The sequence below is a fragment of the Sinohyriopsis cumingii genome, chromosome 14, assembly GCF_028554795.1.
Source record: "Sinohyriopsis cumingii isolate HCF-2022 chromosome 14, ASM2855479v2, whole genome shotgun sequence".
NCBI lineage: Eukaryota > Metazoa > Mollusca > Bivalvia > Unionida > Unionidae > Sinohyriopsis > Sinohyriopsis cumingii.
In genome coordinates this window covers 104,151,994-104,168,729 of record NC_142974.1, presented here as the reverse complement: position 1 = coordinate 104,168,729, position 16,736 = coordinate 104,151,994, and the positions used below count along the sequence as shown (strand labels likewise).

The 16,736-nt window shown below is 35.1% G+C and overlaps 1 protein-coding gene across 1 annotated transcript in view; it reads left to right on the top strand.

Moving 5' to 3' along the window:
• LOC149784535 (RNA-binding protein 24-like) overlaps window positions 1–16,736 on the top strand; it is a 41,939-nt gene that overhangs the window by 22,580 nt on the left and 2,623 nt on the right. Inside the window, exon 4 of the mRNA XM_089932622.1 lies at window positions 14,112–16,736. This exon is cut by the window's right edge and continues 2,623 nt beyond it. Coding sequence (XP_089788748.1) covers window positions 14,112–14,397 — 286 coding nt within the window. The 3' untranslated portion in view covers window positions 14,398–16,736. The remainder of the gene's footprint in view (window positions 1–14,111) is intronic.

Here is a 16,736-nt window from a genome sequence, read left to right as displayed (position 1 = left end):
TTTCTTCTCTATGACTGTTATTTTCATATCGTCCGCATGGGGCTTACCTTCTGTATACATCCCGATAGAACTCCGGTCGACAAATAAACACAAGATATGAGCCCATGGTTGAGCTCTGGCACGTGTGTTTTGCTTGCCCACATTTGAATGCTTTACAAATCCATCATCCAACATTTTGGATACAGAGACAAAAGCTCGTGTCAACCTCTCATGTTTTGAATGGTTCACGCATTACATGATAAGCCTTATTTTAACCTTGAATTTGATAACGAATTCGTGTACCGCCCAAAGAAGATTAAATCGCATATACTCTAATACCTTTCTTCTCCTTTTATTTTTTAAAATAGAAAAGAAATGGAACTAAATTAAATCAAAGAAATATACTAATTTCAAGTCTGAAATTACTGGAGGGGATGTCCAAACCTCCAGCCTCGGCCAGTGCTGTCCGCGTGTTCTTGAAAAGTTTGAAATCGAGAAGAGCTAACTTAGCGCCACCTGGGCAACTAAAGCATTTAAATGGTTAGGCCATGAACGAGTTCAACAGAGGACAAATATGTCCTAATGAGGGTAGCATCATAGGACGAGAATGTCATAAATAAGCTGTGTTAGACAGATGCCTTTGTATGCTGTGCAGGCAACAAGGCGTGGCGTCATACGGGAAATGTTAATCTAAGAGCGAATATTAACCACGTTCAAGTGCTAAATGCAGCAAAATACAAAGGAGGAGACATAAACAAGCGAACTCACACCCACTAATGCGTTCTTCTTTAGAAAAACGAGGGCAAGTAGGGATGTTTAAGTTTACTTCAATTTTGAATTGAACGGATTAAACAAGGATTAACGTCTCTTTTGATCAAGATACACAAAACAGCAACCAGTGTTTACCTCAACTGATTTTATTCATCGAGTAAGTTGACTGGCTTTTTGAAGAATGTTTTATATTTTAAGATAGATGTTCCTGACATTTTGCGTCATAAATGGGGATTGACAGACCTCAAAAAAAGCCCATTCACGTACTAATTGTGTCACACACACACACACACACACACAATGATCTTGAGTACCAATCAACCACTTCACCATAACAATTATTAACATTATATATATATATATATATATATATATATATATATATATATATATATATATATATATATATATATATATATATATATATATATATATATATATATAGTAGAACATATAAAGACAGCGAATTACAATATAATTGGATTTTTATGATTGACTGTTAATATGTTAACACACCCACCCATCCATCTTGTCTGCATCCGTTCCAATCAGCACCTTCCTCCACCTCACTCTCACGTAAACCCGTAGACCGCTCACTACTTCCCTCCCCAGGGTGCTTGCCATCTGGTGAACAGGTCTGCGAAATTACTTTTAGGCTAACTCAAAATTATCAGCAAGTCATGACCTTAAAAATGGCCCAGTTGCCGGTTTATTCTCCTAGCAGACGATTAAAAATAACTAAGCATGCTTACTCCCGTTATGAATTTTAGTTTCCTTTCAAAGAGACATTACTGCACTTAACATCTTCTGAATGACATGAGCGTCATATAAAGGTCATATTAGTGCATTCATTGAAGATCTTTTCAAATCTGGTTCCCTTTCATCACATAAAACGTCATTTGTTTATTTTTGAAAGCCTCGGTTGATGGAGAGTTTATTCACCTATTTCCCCTTTCTTGTCTGAGGCCGGAAATGCCACCTTTTAACATGAGCATGTGTAATCGATTTCATTTTGGCTGGTAGTTATTAGCAAGTTATGGTTCAGCAAACGATATCTTAAAGCGCTTAAATGAACGTTGTTTAAACTATTAAACGTCTCATATTGAAGTGACTTTGATTGAACATATTCAATTTGGAAATAAACCTGGACACGACTCTACAACAGGCTACAGCCATGTTTTAAATACATATCACTAGAATTCTATCCAAGGAAATTTAATACATTTCTACTTACGTCACTCAAATATTTAATAGCGCGTTAAGTTTAACCAAAGGTTTCCGGAATCCAAGGACAATTTACAATTTTTCCATCAATGGACATAGGAAGATGTATGTGTTTCAGGAACAAGTATCAAAACAGGCAGTCCATTTGACTGAAAATGTGTGCTTTACATTTAGAAGGGAACGACGCCCAATATTTTCCGGGGCCCGGGGTCAATGAAAATCTCAACACCCCAACCTCACTCCACCTTTTTTTTCTTCATAGGAAGTCTAAATAAGATTTTCGGGGACATATCGTTCCAAACTTTATTTGAATTGGAATTTTCTTTCATCCAACGATGAATGGATTCCGCAGTACATTCCTCTCTAAAATTAATTCCCACAGAATTTAGGAACTGCTAACTGCCTTTTGACGCTAAACAGCGATTGGTCTTTCCGCATCCCTAATGCTTTCCACTGTTCCTTTGTCATTAGAACATTAGAACGTCTGTAATTGCTGTCTGTGAGGTACCATACTAGTGAGCTTCTTGTGACGTTAAAAAAGTTCTATTGTTGTTATTTCTTTGTCATTTGAACATGTAAATGCTATTTGCTCTATATATTGCCAGCAAACTTTCTTAGAACGTTACACAGTTGCTAGTGTTGCTATTTCTTTATCTTTAACGCGATTTGCTAGATAACTTGTTAAAGAACGTCTTATAATGTCTAATACTTTCTGTTGTCGCTATTTCTTTGTTTTTAAGCTTCTAGAAATGGTATTGTCTAGACAGCATGCTACAGAACTTCTTAGCAAGTCCAAATACTTTCTCTTTTGTTGCTTTTAGAACTTCACCACATGCAATGCTCCCGATTGCATACTGAAGAACTTCTTTGCAAGTCCAATACTTTCTGTTGCTATTAGAACTCCACATGCCATGGTCCGGACAGCATGCTGAAGAACGTCTTAGCACGTCCAATACTTTATGTTGTTGCTATTAGAACTTCACCACATGCCATGGTCCGGACAGCATGCTAAAGAACTTCTTAGCAAGTCCAATACTTTCTGTTGTTGTTATTAGAACTTCACCACGTGACATGGTCCGGACAGCATGCTAAAGAACTTCTTAGCAAGTCCAATACTTTCTGTTGTTGCTATTAGAACTTCACCACGTGACATGGTCCGGACAGAATGCTAAAGAACTTCTTAGCAAGTCCAATACTTTCTGTTGTTGCTATTAGAACTTCACCACGTGACATGGTCCGGATAGCATGCTAAAGAGCTTATTATAAAGTCTAATAGCTTATATTGTTGTTATGTCTGTGTCTTTGGAACGTTTGAGAATGTCTTTTGCTTCAGATCAGCATTATCCCTGTCGGAACTTGCGATAAATATCTGTAGGATGTATGTAAAGATGGCTTTTTCAGATGTCATCACGCCTGGTTGGTGATGAAAGCTTATCATTTGACATATATCCGAGTAATCCGTTCATCTTATGCCGTGCAATGATCCTCTTTCTGGTCAAGATGTATTTGAGATCCTTTTTCTTATGTTTTTGAGTATTGAGTGTGTTTAAAAGATTTGGCCATGCTTTATGCGATTTTTACTTCATTTGCTGGATTCATCCCTGACAAAATTATGGAGTTCGTAATCGCACAAACACAACACGCAATTTGGGGTTCCTCAGTCAATAGACTGCAACGTATCCTCGATAGAAAAAAAATAATGTTTACCAATCGCTTGAAAAGAAGTCTATACAGAAAAATGCTTAATTTTTATGTTTCGTGCTCAGAGTAAAAAGTGAATGTGGATTTTTGGAATTTACTGTCTTTGAACTTCAAACAAAAAACTTTTTGCACTCTGACCTATAGTTTTACACATAACAAATCTGAACAATTATAATAAAAATTCCAGTGTCGGACGGAACTAAGTCTGGAATCCTTTTTAGTCCCGATTCGTTCTCTTTTAATTTGAACGGATTGCATATATTGTATATATACTTCCCCGTGCATCCGGGCATTCTTAATAAACTTCCTTTTATTTACACTGTAAATCAGGCTTCTGATTAATCGATAAAACTTGGCTAAAAATATTTGCGTTGATATTATATGATAAACAGATTCTTTGATCGATATTGTCCCGAGGTCTTATGCGAATATGTCTGTCATCATCTGACATGAATGGGTCTTTTCAGGGCTGAACTGTTTAATCTTTTAACAGGACATAAAAAGGTACTAGTGTCGGACACAAATTCCAACACATACACATTTCCTCTGTCATACATATATGCAGATCCTGTAAGTTAAAGTGTACACGATATGTAATTGTACTATATCGTATTTAATAACCCAGTTCATACGGATTATTTTCTGATGGAATTATATCCCGATTAAAGTGCATATGGTTTCGTAAGATTCAAATGCATCTGGTCTTACTTTTGTGATTGGCAGTATATCCGGACGAGAACATGAGAGAGAGAGAGAAAGAGAAAGAGAGAGAGAGATCATAATATGTGATTATAAGAAAGGTAATACCTAGTACTGTGTCAATAACAATGCAAGCACTCTTGTATCTGAGTCATCCATTGGAAGTATTCCCGTGCAAGATAAAAGTTGGCCGATAATTGTTAGTATTGCTATTTTGTTCTCTCATGGCATCATCAAAATGAGTTTTAAATTCCTCGCCATTCATTACTTTTAACTGTTGAGCACTTGCTTTATTAAAACGTTGTAGCACTGTTGAATGATATGTATTTCGATAAGCTATTTTTTACAAATCGATAAAAACCATATTTTGATGATAAATGAGCTGCTAATTGGCAAGTGAATTTTAGAAAGTTTTATTTAAATTGATTGTTTATTTTAATCAAAAGTTTAAATCAATGTGGTCATATACTTTATGTCTTACTGTGACTTACACTAGTTCTGGGATGATAGAAACGGAACACAAATGCTTCAGTAATATCGAGGGCATCTTAATCAGATATTCGGTATCATTAGAGAAACATTCTCTTTTCTTATTTAAATCGACGTCAGGGGTGAGAATCTTCAGAACTTAGGTAAAATTGAGAGCTGTTGATATTGCTCAACCATTTTTAAAACTTGTCAGAATTTCTCTTATCTGTTTCAAATGTATTTTCATTGGGTTTAGCTGCAGGCTGGTAATTGTACGTTGTGACGTAATTGTACGTTTTGACGTAATTGTATGAATTGTACGTTTTGACGCGTGCACGTCATTCTCGTTGGGTGTACTATCCTGGTCCTTATATGTATGTCAATGGGTGTGTATGTATATACATACATACATACATACATACATACATATGGATAAATTGGTCGGAAGGTAGAAAACTTAGTAGAAAACGGACATTCAATTTACTTAGGAACTTAACAACGTTTCTAACCCAAATGCTCTAAACGTGTTACTACTGTAACTCCTCTTATCTCTTACATAGCAGGTGTGTTGGCTTCAAGAAAATTATTACTATTAAATGATTCAAAAAGAAAGTCCCTAATTCATAAATGATACTTCTAAATCAGTTTTAAGATAATTTTCACGTTTTTAATCAATATTTCACCGTGAAAAGAGTAAGCGATTAAATTATTTCAGACGTAGGCATTTAGCTCATTTCTACACATAATGTATCAAAGTCGTGTTATAAATGTACCTATAAAACCCAGCCTGACCCTAACGGGCGCCTTGCTGGCATCCAATTACTACAAAATATGGCTTTAATTTCCCGCTTAATTCGTTTCTTCATTAAAACGATGTCCATTTCACGTTTGAACAACCTCTTTCCAACTTCCGTTTAGCCGACGGCTGTATCCGAGTGTGTAATGGTCCGCTTTGGATATTACGCACGAGCGAAATTAACAACCGCAAACAATGAACTATCACGCAACATTCAACATCATAGAATTCTATGCAACGTAGAAGAAACAACTGATCTATCAACAGAATGTAGATGGCATATGTTAATGAAATATTCATGCGATCAAAATACACGATGCACTTGTATGAAATAACTTTCTGGGCTTATACGACTTACCCCCCTTCGCTAAAAGTCCTATATCGTTATGGGGCTTATTTTATACAACTATTTTGGTGCTGACAAAACTATGCCTTTAATGAAAGTGTACTATGGATTTGATTTGCTGACCATCTACAGCAAATAACTTACATTAGTGACTAATATTTACCGTCTTGACTGGCGACGGGGAAAATAGTGAGACCGACAAACCGCCATTGGTCTGCGACTAGCAGGCGGACGGATATATTTGATCGTTTGTATAGTAGTTAGTAGTTATATGTGAAATCTTAAGATATATATATATATATATATATATATATATATATATATATATATATATATATATATATATATATATATATATATATATATATATATATATATATATATGGACATATTTGTCTTGGAGCATCTCACCAGAAATCTGACAAAAATATTACTCGTGAAGTCAATACTCTCTTTCTGACAGTCTTAGAATCTGTCTGGAACAAATTAGTCTTGGTGGAAATTTGGTACCATATTTGAATGAATTAATTGAAATTTATTTGATTTTTGAAATCCATAACTACACTATAAGGCTGGAGTACATCTCATTTGCTACATTGTTTATGTCACCTATAATATGCATTGTACGACTGTCTGTTTTTCAAGGTTATTTTTTAAAAATCCTTCTTTTAAGCTGTTTTGTTTTTCTTTCTTCAATGATTTTGATTACGTTGGATTTTGCTCGTTGATCTTCGGTCACAGTACGAATGATTTATACTTTATTTGGTTGTATAAGAAACCTTTTTTGAATCAAAACCAAAGTTTTTTGTTTGAATGGGTGAGTCTCCTTTTTCAGTGCATTTAATGACTGTGCGAAATTTTAAAACTTTCAAAGGTTAACGATCATCATGATGACCTTTTAAAAACGCGACTCCACTCCATTATCTAGCAGACTGGGTGGAGAGAGACGGCTGTTTTTCAACTGCAACCTATCACCCAAACCTTGCAGACATAGAGCAGTAAGACTTATGTGTAAAAAGAAGACTGGTATATGGATTTATTTCTGAGAAAAAAGCTATGTTTCTCTGGCATTTATAACTATATCTGACTGACAGCTTGAAATGAAATCCCAATAAAAACAAGCTGTTATCGGTGAATGAGTTTACATATGTTTAAAGCAACAGTGTATTATGTTGGAACTGTATCGGGTGTTAGGCATCACGTTAATTTAAAACTACCAGGCAATTGAATATGAACGTTCTAAAAAGTCAAGTAATTCCACTTTAAACTGGGATTTCACCGTAAATACACATGCTGGGAGTGTGGCTTTAATACAGCAAGAACATGGCGCCAATTAGTGATTACTAGGGTTCTGAATCAATGATTTGCCATGACGTCAATCAAATGTAGCACATACATTGTTTAATTGGACATATGCACTTTTGTGTCACTGATACACAGAGGAAACTGTAAAGCATGTAATGTAGGCATTAGTTTTTGCATTCGGTAATAAAACTGAATCAATTTACAGCGGTACCTTCGGCAAAAGGCTTTTCTTTAAATCGCAGAAAAAACCCCACTGTCGATGGACTTCCTTCTTGACTTTGATAATCTAACGCGAAATGTAACCTTACACGTCTTAGCTTTTCCCTTAGCATTCTGCTGGGACCAAACGAGTCTGACGTGAAAGGCTTGTAAAAATAACAGGATGAGTTTTAACAACATTCAACGTCATAAGAAAACGTACTCATCTTGGCACAATGTAGTCGTGAACAAAGCAAGTACTCTAAATTTGTAAGATGCTTTTACCTTTATGTCTTCTGTGATCTCTTTTAGGAAAGAAATGCAACATTTATTATTAAGTGTTGATGACATCACCGATAAAAGAAGAGCTTTTATCATACATTTTACCGCAGAAAGTTCTAACTCGTTTACTAGGCTGTTAAGAAAGACATGAGCGGTGAATCAAATTTTAAACATTTTATCTTTCTTTCTTCCTGTTCAAAACCCATTTATTCGAGAAGAAAATAAGGGGTTTATAAAGTCTCCACAGAATTGAACGACATGTATTATGCAAACTGTATGTAACTTTTCTTTGTTCTTTCCTATTCACTGAAACGTTGCCTCAGAAAATCTCCAGTCATTTTGTTTGCAATGTATTGTACAGTAGGCAAATATAAACCGAATTCATGTGAGAAAGGTAAAAGGCAAGATATGGAGGCGATAAGGGGGTCGATGTAGACGGCAAACAACTATTTCCTTCGCCAGATAATATGTTTGACTTCCACAATATGTCTGTTTTATTTTTGAAAGCCCGTTGCGAGGTTTGTATACAAAGTACAGAGGAATCGATTGGGGCAGTTGAATAAAAGACAAATATATGAAGAAAAGCAAAGTTACTCTAGTTCAAAACGACTGGAAGAGTCACAGATGGTATTATAAGGTGTGCCAAAACGGTCCTTCTTCGATAGTTTAGAAACAAATAACATATGCGGTGTAGAGAAGGTTCGGAATTCAAGCCAAACAACAGCAAAGGTCACACAGCATTACAGGATTCATCCTGTCTGACAATACATTTAATTTTATTCCATAGTCTCCAGCTGTTTCCGTAATAAAGTTAAACACCAGCTGCGGTTGTTGCCCATTCAAACATAGACCTGTATAGCACAGTCTTAGTGAGCTTTCTTCTTTGTTCCGTGAACACACAATTGGTCTAATTTTTTAAAACGTTATTAAGGTCTCGGTTCTCTACTGGCATGTTTGTTGGAATTTTCTATATGCATATATTACTATTTTAGGCTTCGTTCTGGTTAACAGTGTAACGCATCATTTTGTTTCCTTCATCACAGGGAATACACGAAAAATGTTTCTACTTTAGTCCATTTAAAGCTAAAGGGCAAGACGTTTTTTTTCTAGACAGCAACGGATTATTGTCAAATACGTACATGGCCATTTTTTTGCTACTCTATACATTGTAACCTTGTCCAAAAGTGTGTTGGCTTCTTTTATTGGTGGTGGGGTGGGGTGGGGGTGTTGTGTTGTTTAAATCAATTCGGAATCTTTCAGAGTACCTACATTTTATCTATAACTTTATTTGGAGCACAATGGAGCAAATTATTTCTGAAAAATACCGCTCCGGTGGCCTAGTGGTTAGAGCGTCCGCCTCGGATGCGGGAGATCATGGGTTCGATCCTCGGTCGAGTCATACCAAAGACTTACAAAAATGGCACCAGCAGCTGTCTCGCTTGGCGCTCAGCATTAAAAGGTTAGTGTTAGGACTGGTCGGCCTGGTGTCAGGATAATGTGACTGGGTGGGACATCATGATACATGTCTGCGGCATGATACCCCAGTGCTATACATCACTATAAACTGTCACACTGTAGACATCGTGGCGATATGACTGAAAAATTGTTAAAGCTACGTTAAAAATCTAAATCACACACACACACACACACACAGACACACACACACACATCTAGAATAAGTAGAATGTGATCACGTACCAATATGTATACAGGTGTCTATGCCTTACATTGCAAGCAAATTTCTATTCGAATTTAGAAACACCTGCCTTTATTACAGAAAGGATCATGGTGGCTTTACACCCATGTGTCGTCATTGATATTTTCTGAACACAGCATACTATGATCATCGTATGCAGCAGTATTTCCATGTGACCTTCCCGAACATATCCCGAAATCTGACGAACAATTAGTCGTCATCTGGCCATACAGTGTATGGGCATTACATTGTCTAGATCCAATTATGTTTCCTAAATGGTAATTGGAAAGTTATTTCGCAGGCCCTTGTCTGGTAAATGACCCAGATAATAGAAAATGAACACAACCTTTGTGAATTTTATAATGACATAAAGGAATTCGATTGGTGAAGACTTCGAACCATGCCAAGCACAGGTAATTAGTAGATTGATCTTCGACCTATAGTACCTGATTTTGAGTTCATTTACACTGGAATCCAGACGGTTAATCAGTCCACCACCCAGTCAAATACAATATTGATATAATTTGTTTAGGTAATTTATTTGTGTAGTACATGATTCATTTTATATTGGTATGATTACAGTCTAAGCGATGCCGCAATTTCACACCTCACTGAAACATGGGCGAAGATCCGTATCAATAAACCTTTTATAGTAAATTGCCAAATATCTTGTCCGCATCTTCTTTTGCATAGTGGGATTCATAAGTACAATTTATCACCCAAACAAATTGCTTCGAAATAAATTCGTAAACCAGACGGCAACCGTGGTAATATCTCAGCTATATGATAAAACGATTAAGTACGGGACTAGGTCGCTTAAGAGCATATGCGGGGAACCCTTCTCGGTTAAAACCTGTTTGCATAAAAGAATTATGGAAAACAGTTAAAGAATTAATTTTGGGATTAGCATGAAATATGTTTTTCTACTCCCTTAAAGTTGACTCAAACGCACTCAAACTTTGGAAATGTCATGAGGTTACAAACGGGGGGCTGGACGACTCCATTAAAGACTATTGCGCATGACTACACATAGACATCATTCAAAGAATTGTATATGCCTTTATTATTTAAACTTCATTCATTTTTATTTTGTATATTAAAAGATAATTTACTTAATTAAATTTTATTTTAAAAAATACCATTCCCTAAACTTCTTGGATGATTATGATGACAAAGAAATGACAATATCACAACTAATTACCATGGCATGGTTGGGAAACTAAACCTCTCTTGTTCTGATTCCTAATATTAACATTACGTAAGTATTGATTTCCGTTATTGACCCTGTAACCTCCTCCTCTTTGGTTATTTATATTAATTTTTTCATATTGGTATTTGGGGGCTTTTTTTATGCCCTGAAGTTTCGGTTCATTCTTAGCAGATACTTTAAATTTTGTATCTAATTATAATCGTGAAAGAAGAGAAAATTAATTTATTTGATGTATTGTTTCGTGCAATATTTCACACACGTGTCATCTTTTTTTTCTTAAATAAGTTCGTTTTGTTCTTTTCGTTAACTACATGTTTAATGAATAAATGGTAGCAAACAAATACCAGCTTAAGAAAAAAATAATAAAGCATTACATAAAGGAATCAAGCAGTAATAATACAAAATATTCCCAGCTGTAATGCCCAATATAAAAGACCTTAATAACGGTGAGAGCGCTTTCATGCAATCCATTTGCTATAGAATATAATAATAATAATAATAATAATAATAATAGCAACAACAACAATTTTCATTCATATACAGTTTAAAGTCATGGATTGTAGGAAATCAAAATGTTTTATACTCTCTCTGTCGCTTCTGACCCATTCTCACGGCCACTGATGTACAATATAATTACAGGATACTCTGTAAACACAAAAATTGCGTGTTTTTTAAAAAATATTTAAACTTTATTGCATAATGGCAATTTTCGATACAATGAGTTAATAATGTTTTAACTGTAAGTCCCGCTTTCTGTGTGTTTTTTTTTTTTTTGTTTGGTGGAGATTTTATGCGTATCCATGGTGATTCCATTTATTTATACACATGCATCAATAGGGAGAGATCTTTATTTTCTAGGCACACCCTTTTGTCGAAAAATGAGTATAGACTCCAGAATTCAATATTTTAGTCGATATGTTTGGTATTTACTGTCTGTTTCTCATTATCAATATTTATGTTATCGTTGGAGAAGAAGCAGTAGGATACGCATGCAGTTACGCATCCAGTTCCTCAGTTTAAAGACTGGTGTGGAAAATAATACAAGCTTAACTTTTCATGGAATATATGTTATACTATAGCATTTTAAGTCGAATTTTTTATATTTTCTGTTCATCCGGCATCGTCTGTTATTGCATTTTAAGTCGAATTTTTGTTATTTTCTGTTCATCCGGTATCGTCTGCTGTTGCATTTGAAGTAGGATTTGGGATATTTTCTGTTTATCTGGCATCGTCTGCTATTGCATTTGAAAGTCGAAGTTTGGTTATTTTCAGTTTATTCGGCATCATCTACCTTTGCGTCGAAGAAGTATATGAAAATTGCAAGTAAATTATATCAAATATTTCATATTAAAGTTACTTCGTAAAATAAATATAAATTGCTAATAAATCTTCAAGAAGGAAATGACAAATTTTATTATCATCAAGTCCCGATTTTAACTGTCTGAATTCGTGATTATCTTCAGTCATAGTTTAACCGTCGTGAAGAGGTCTTTGCCATGCGATTATGGACCGTATTAAAATTAATTAGTTGCGGGCAACATGGCTGAATCGCATCGAAGATAAGGCTTCAAAATTCGACAATCTAGCACGTTTAGTTGGTCCCTCAAATCTTAAGGCAAACAAGGGATCAGTTATATTGGGTTCGGCCCCAGGTCGGTATGCTCCAGTTCCTAATTATTTACACCCTGAGCTGAAACCTCGTTAAACATTCTGTTTGAATTACAATTTGAATGTGTTGAATTTCTAATCTTCTTGGACAGTTTTCCTTGTTTATATTTAACTAAAAGTAATTACTTTTCTATTTATTAAAATTATAAAATAAGGAAATCGAGTATACTCTCTCCTCCTCCCCCACCTCCATCTTGAAGCTTTTACACATCTCTAAGTCGGTATATTTCCATTACTATTATTATTATTATTTATACCTTAGTTTTTAAGAAACTTCATATTTCTATATTACGACGGCTTTGTCTATCATTTTTTGAGTATTTTTTTTTATTACTTGTATCTTAATGGAAGGGACTTCAAGTTTCGAGAACTTGTTTCCCTACTCTTTTTGCTGTGCAAACGGTGCTCGAATATGTTTTAAGGAAAAGGCTTTTATATATGAAAATTATCGAATCGTTATGATGCATTTTACAAACTTCAAATTCGAACTATCTGACGCATGATACAGAAATTGCTCCTAAGAGATAGCACAATATTTTCATACCAGAATTTTAGTATTCCCTCGTGAAATATTTGCATACAAAACTTATCAAAGTTAGATAAAGGAACACAGCAGCCTACGCCGAGGCACCGCCATTTTGACGACGTTACCATTAAATTGTGCAACTTCCGGTATAGAAACAACTCACTTGAGACTCAGTTAATTTTCGTGATAGGCGTTTCATTTTGAAAATAATTTTTGTTTTTAGACAGACACGTGTCATTAAGCAATATATGATAAAAATGGCGATAAATCTCCTCCAGTCCTGTCTGAAATGAATGCAGAGATGCATCACCTGAAATGCTTCAACATTGGAATAGACCTATTCATCATGAATTATGCACACACACAAAAATAAAAGGTTATACTAGACTGAATAACACGTAGATTATTTATTGATATGCATGTATGTTTCAAGCATGTTTGCAATGAGCACGATTCATTGTTGACCTCTGTTCGGACAAACTGGATAAAATATCACTAGGAAATAAATCCCATTGATTGTGTATGTTCATCTTTCACCTTAATTTCTTTTTAAATTAATATAAATATTATTGACGATTAACGTATTCTTAGGAAGCAGTAGCGGTTTTATGTATAGCCCCCCCCCCTCTCTCTCTCTCTCTCTCTCTCTCTCTCTCTCTCTCTCTCTCTCTCTATATATATATATATATATATATATATATATATATATATATATATATATATATATATATATATATATATATCTCTCTGTGTGTGTGTGTGTGTGTGTGTGTGTGTGTAACTTTTTCCTCTTCATTTTTGATATCAAACTGCATTACGATGAATGCATATATTTGTACTTTATATACTGCACAAAATAAAAGTGTTTTTTTAAACGCTCCGTACCAACATGTATTTGTGATTGCAGTTAAAGTCAGCCATATAATTTACCAGTTTTAGTATATATTATGTGCATTACCGATGTGAAAAGATTCAAGAAGACTGACGTTTACGTATCTATAAATTCATTCCATCCAAACACCTTATTTACTATTTTATTTTACTTTCAATGGAAAACATTATATTTAAATTTTTTGAAGACACGTATCTTTATGTGTACGTTTTTTGAAGTGTTTAGTTGATTTGCTTTTCGTTTAAAATATTAGTGCTTAGCTTACCCGTTTTCACATAATATTTAAACAAAATAAATTTTTTAAATATAGTGTCTCATTTTAACTATAAACTCCTGCATTCTATTTTCAGTGTTCCTCAATACATCTACCCATCCACGTTCATGGCAACACCAAGCATGTTGGCAACTTTGCCCCACTCACAGCTCTCACCGACGTCTGCCGGACAGTATACAATCGACTACACGGCCGCATACGGCAGCCAACTCGCCGCCGCAGGATATGAAGCGTACCCATATGCATCAACTTCCGGTCTGATTGCCCCAGCAACAGGGTACACCTATGCAGTTCCACAACAAATCGCGGCCGGACCAGCGTTTACGTACCATCCACAGCAATTACAGGAGCGTATGCAATAACGCCCTACGGTGGAAGGAAAAAAAAAATGAATCTGATTAGGATGAAAGCAAATTGACCAAAAGTGTTAACATATGAACACACATGATAACTCGAAATATAGTGACCTTATTTCAATTTCATGTATGATATCATCGTTGTCATGGTTACGAATGATCAAAAGTGAGCACTGTAATCATCAGATGGAGAATATATGATCTCTATGCACGAATATACATAATTATAGCATTATATTGTTATTTATATCGGAAATGGACGACAAGGTTAAAAGTTAAGTTTATTTAAGAGTAGAGAGCTAACGTTTATCCTGGTATGCTTGAATATTTGAATGAAAGAATAATGACGGGTGATTGATGAATATCATAATCATTATGATTAAATATGCAGTATATTTATTCCTGTTCAAAATGCGAATGTATATTTTTTATCTTTCATTATTAATATTATAACTATCCGTCCAGCTTTGATCTTATACCTTGCCGAATTATCATCAGTTCTGTATACATGACATTTCATATCATATCCAAGATGATGAGTTGTCGTTCTTGACTCATCTCTACGCTCATGACCTTGAGTGTTCCCAACATTTCTATTTTCACCTTGGCATGACCCTGGAAGAAAACAAAATGAGGTTAAGATAGGCGGTCATTTTTGACAAAAGCTGGACTTGGTGATTTGTAAATAATAGTTAGCTTAGTATACAGGATTAAAGAACTATGTATAGGTACTGGTACTAAATCTAGCCATGTAGTTACCAGTACCAGTACAAAGGACTTTGGAATATCACGTGTACATAGACAGTGGTAGATGTTGACAATAACTTATGTCTATTTAATAAGTTATTACAGTAGGAATGTATTTATAGACACACTCTTCAACGAAGCTCACGACTATATAGTCATTTGGATAGCTAGTTAATCACGACTATAAAATAGCTAATTAATCACGACTATATAGTCATTAGAACGGCTAGTTAATCACGACTATATAGTCATTAGGATAACTAGTTAATCACGTCTCTATAGTCATTAGGATAGCTAGTTAATATATATATATATATATATATATATATATATATATATATATATATATATAGTTCGTTTGGAAAACATCTCAAAAACGCTGTCTCAGTTATCGTTTTTCTTCACATGTAGCAAATTAACATATACAAATATATACTAGTATATATCTACGCATACATTGTAGATACATGGATCATTTGATAACCGCAATACGACTGCAAACCCAACAGAGTGTAGAGCGCGATTTTTTTTTTCGCGTGGCTGGCGGCGAGTGTTTAAACATTTCGCAAAAATAAAGTATTCTGAATCCTCTAATATTGACAGACATCGCTGCCAGGGTAGGATAAACCCAGGCTCATAAGGTTAATGACCCATCCTTTAGGCCAGTTATTCACAACCCCCATGTTACGTCCCAAATCAGGGTAGTGAGGACGTTCTGGAGGGTCTCCAGGGTAGCAAAACTTAACAAAATTTGGAAAGGGGGTCATGCGGATCAGGAAGACAAAAAACGTTTGGTTCGCGACGAACAAAAATTGGGAACCATTGATTTAGGCCGTCCATTAAATATTGACGTAACTGCTGGGCGACCTTCCGTCCTATTAGCCATAGGCCCATAATAACCTTTATCCGGCCCTGCTAATAATGTGCCATTTTAAAAAAGAAAGTAGTCATCAATCAGGAGTCAGTAGGCGAAATGATACCGCAGACTAAAACCTCGGTTTAAAGTTCTATAACTGTTATCATTTGATCTATTCAAAACCATTAATCTCATTTTTATTCATTTTTTTATTCTTGGCAGGCCAACTTTAAAATTCTGTAGCAACAAGACAGAAAATTAAGTCCATATACATGAGCCAATAAATATAGGCATGTTTTGGGGTTTGGTTTATAAATCGGTTGTTGAGAGATAATTTGACATTGTTGAAAATGAAACTATTGACATTGTTGAAATGAAGCTGTGATCGTACTCTCTTCGTTTGTTGATATTTTGTTGTTGAAATTATGTTCAATTCTTTTCCCTTCCTTGTCTGTCAATAACTTATTGGTGGAAATGTCAGCAGCGATTGGTCGAAACTAGAATTTTAAAGATGGCGTGTGTTTCGTATTGCCCTACGATCAGTATTCTCCTTTGCCCACGTGACTTCAGCGTGGGGCGGGAGGCATCGCCGGTTAGTATTACGTGAAGGATAATATTAAGATTATCGTGTATTGTAATCACATTAAATCGTTTAATTGTAGATAGAGTTTCAGATTAAAAGACACATTTTCTTTCCTTGGTAAAATCCATTTTTGTACTTCATTTTTTATATCTAAATAGC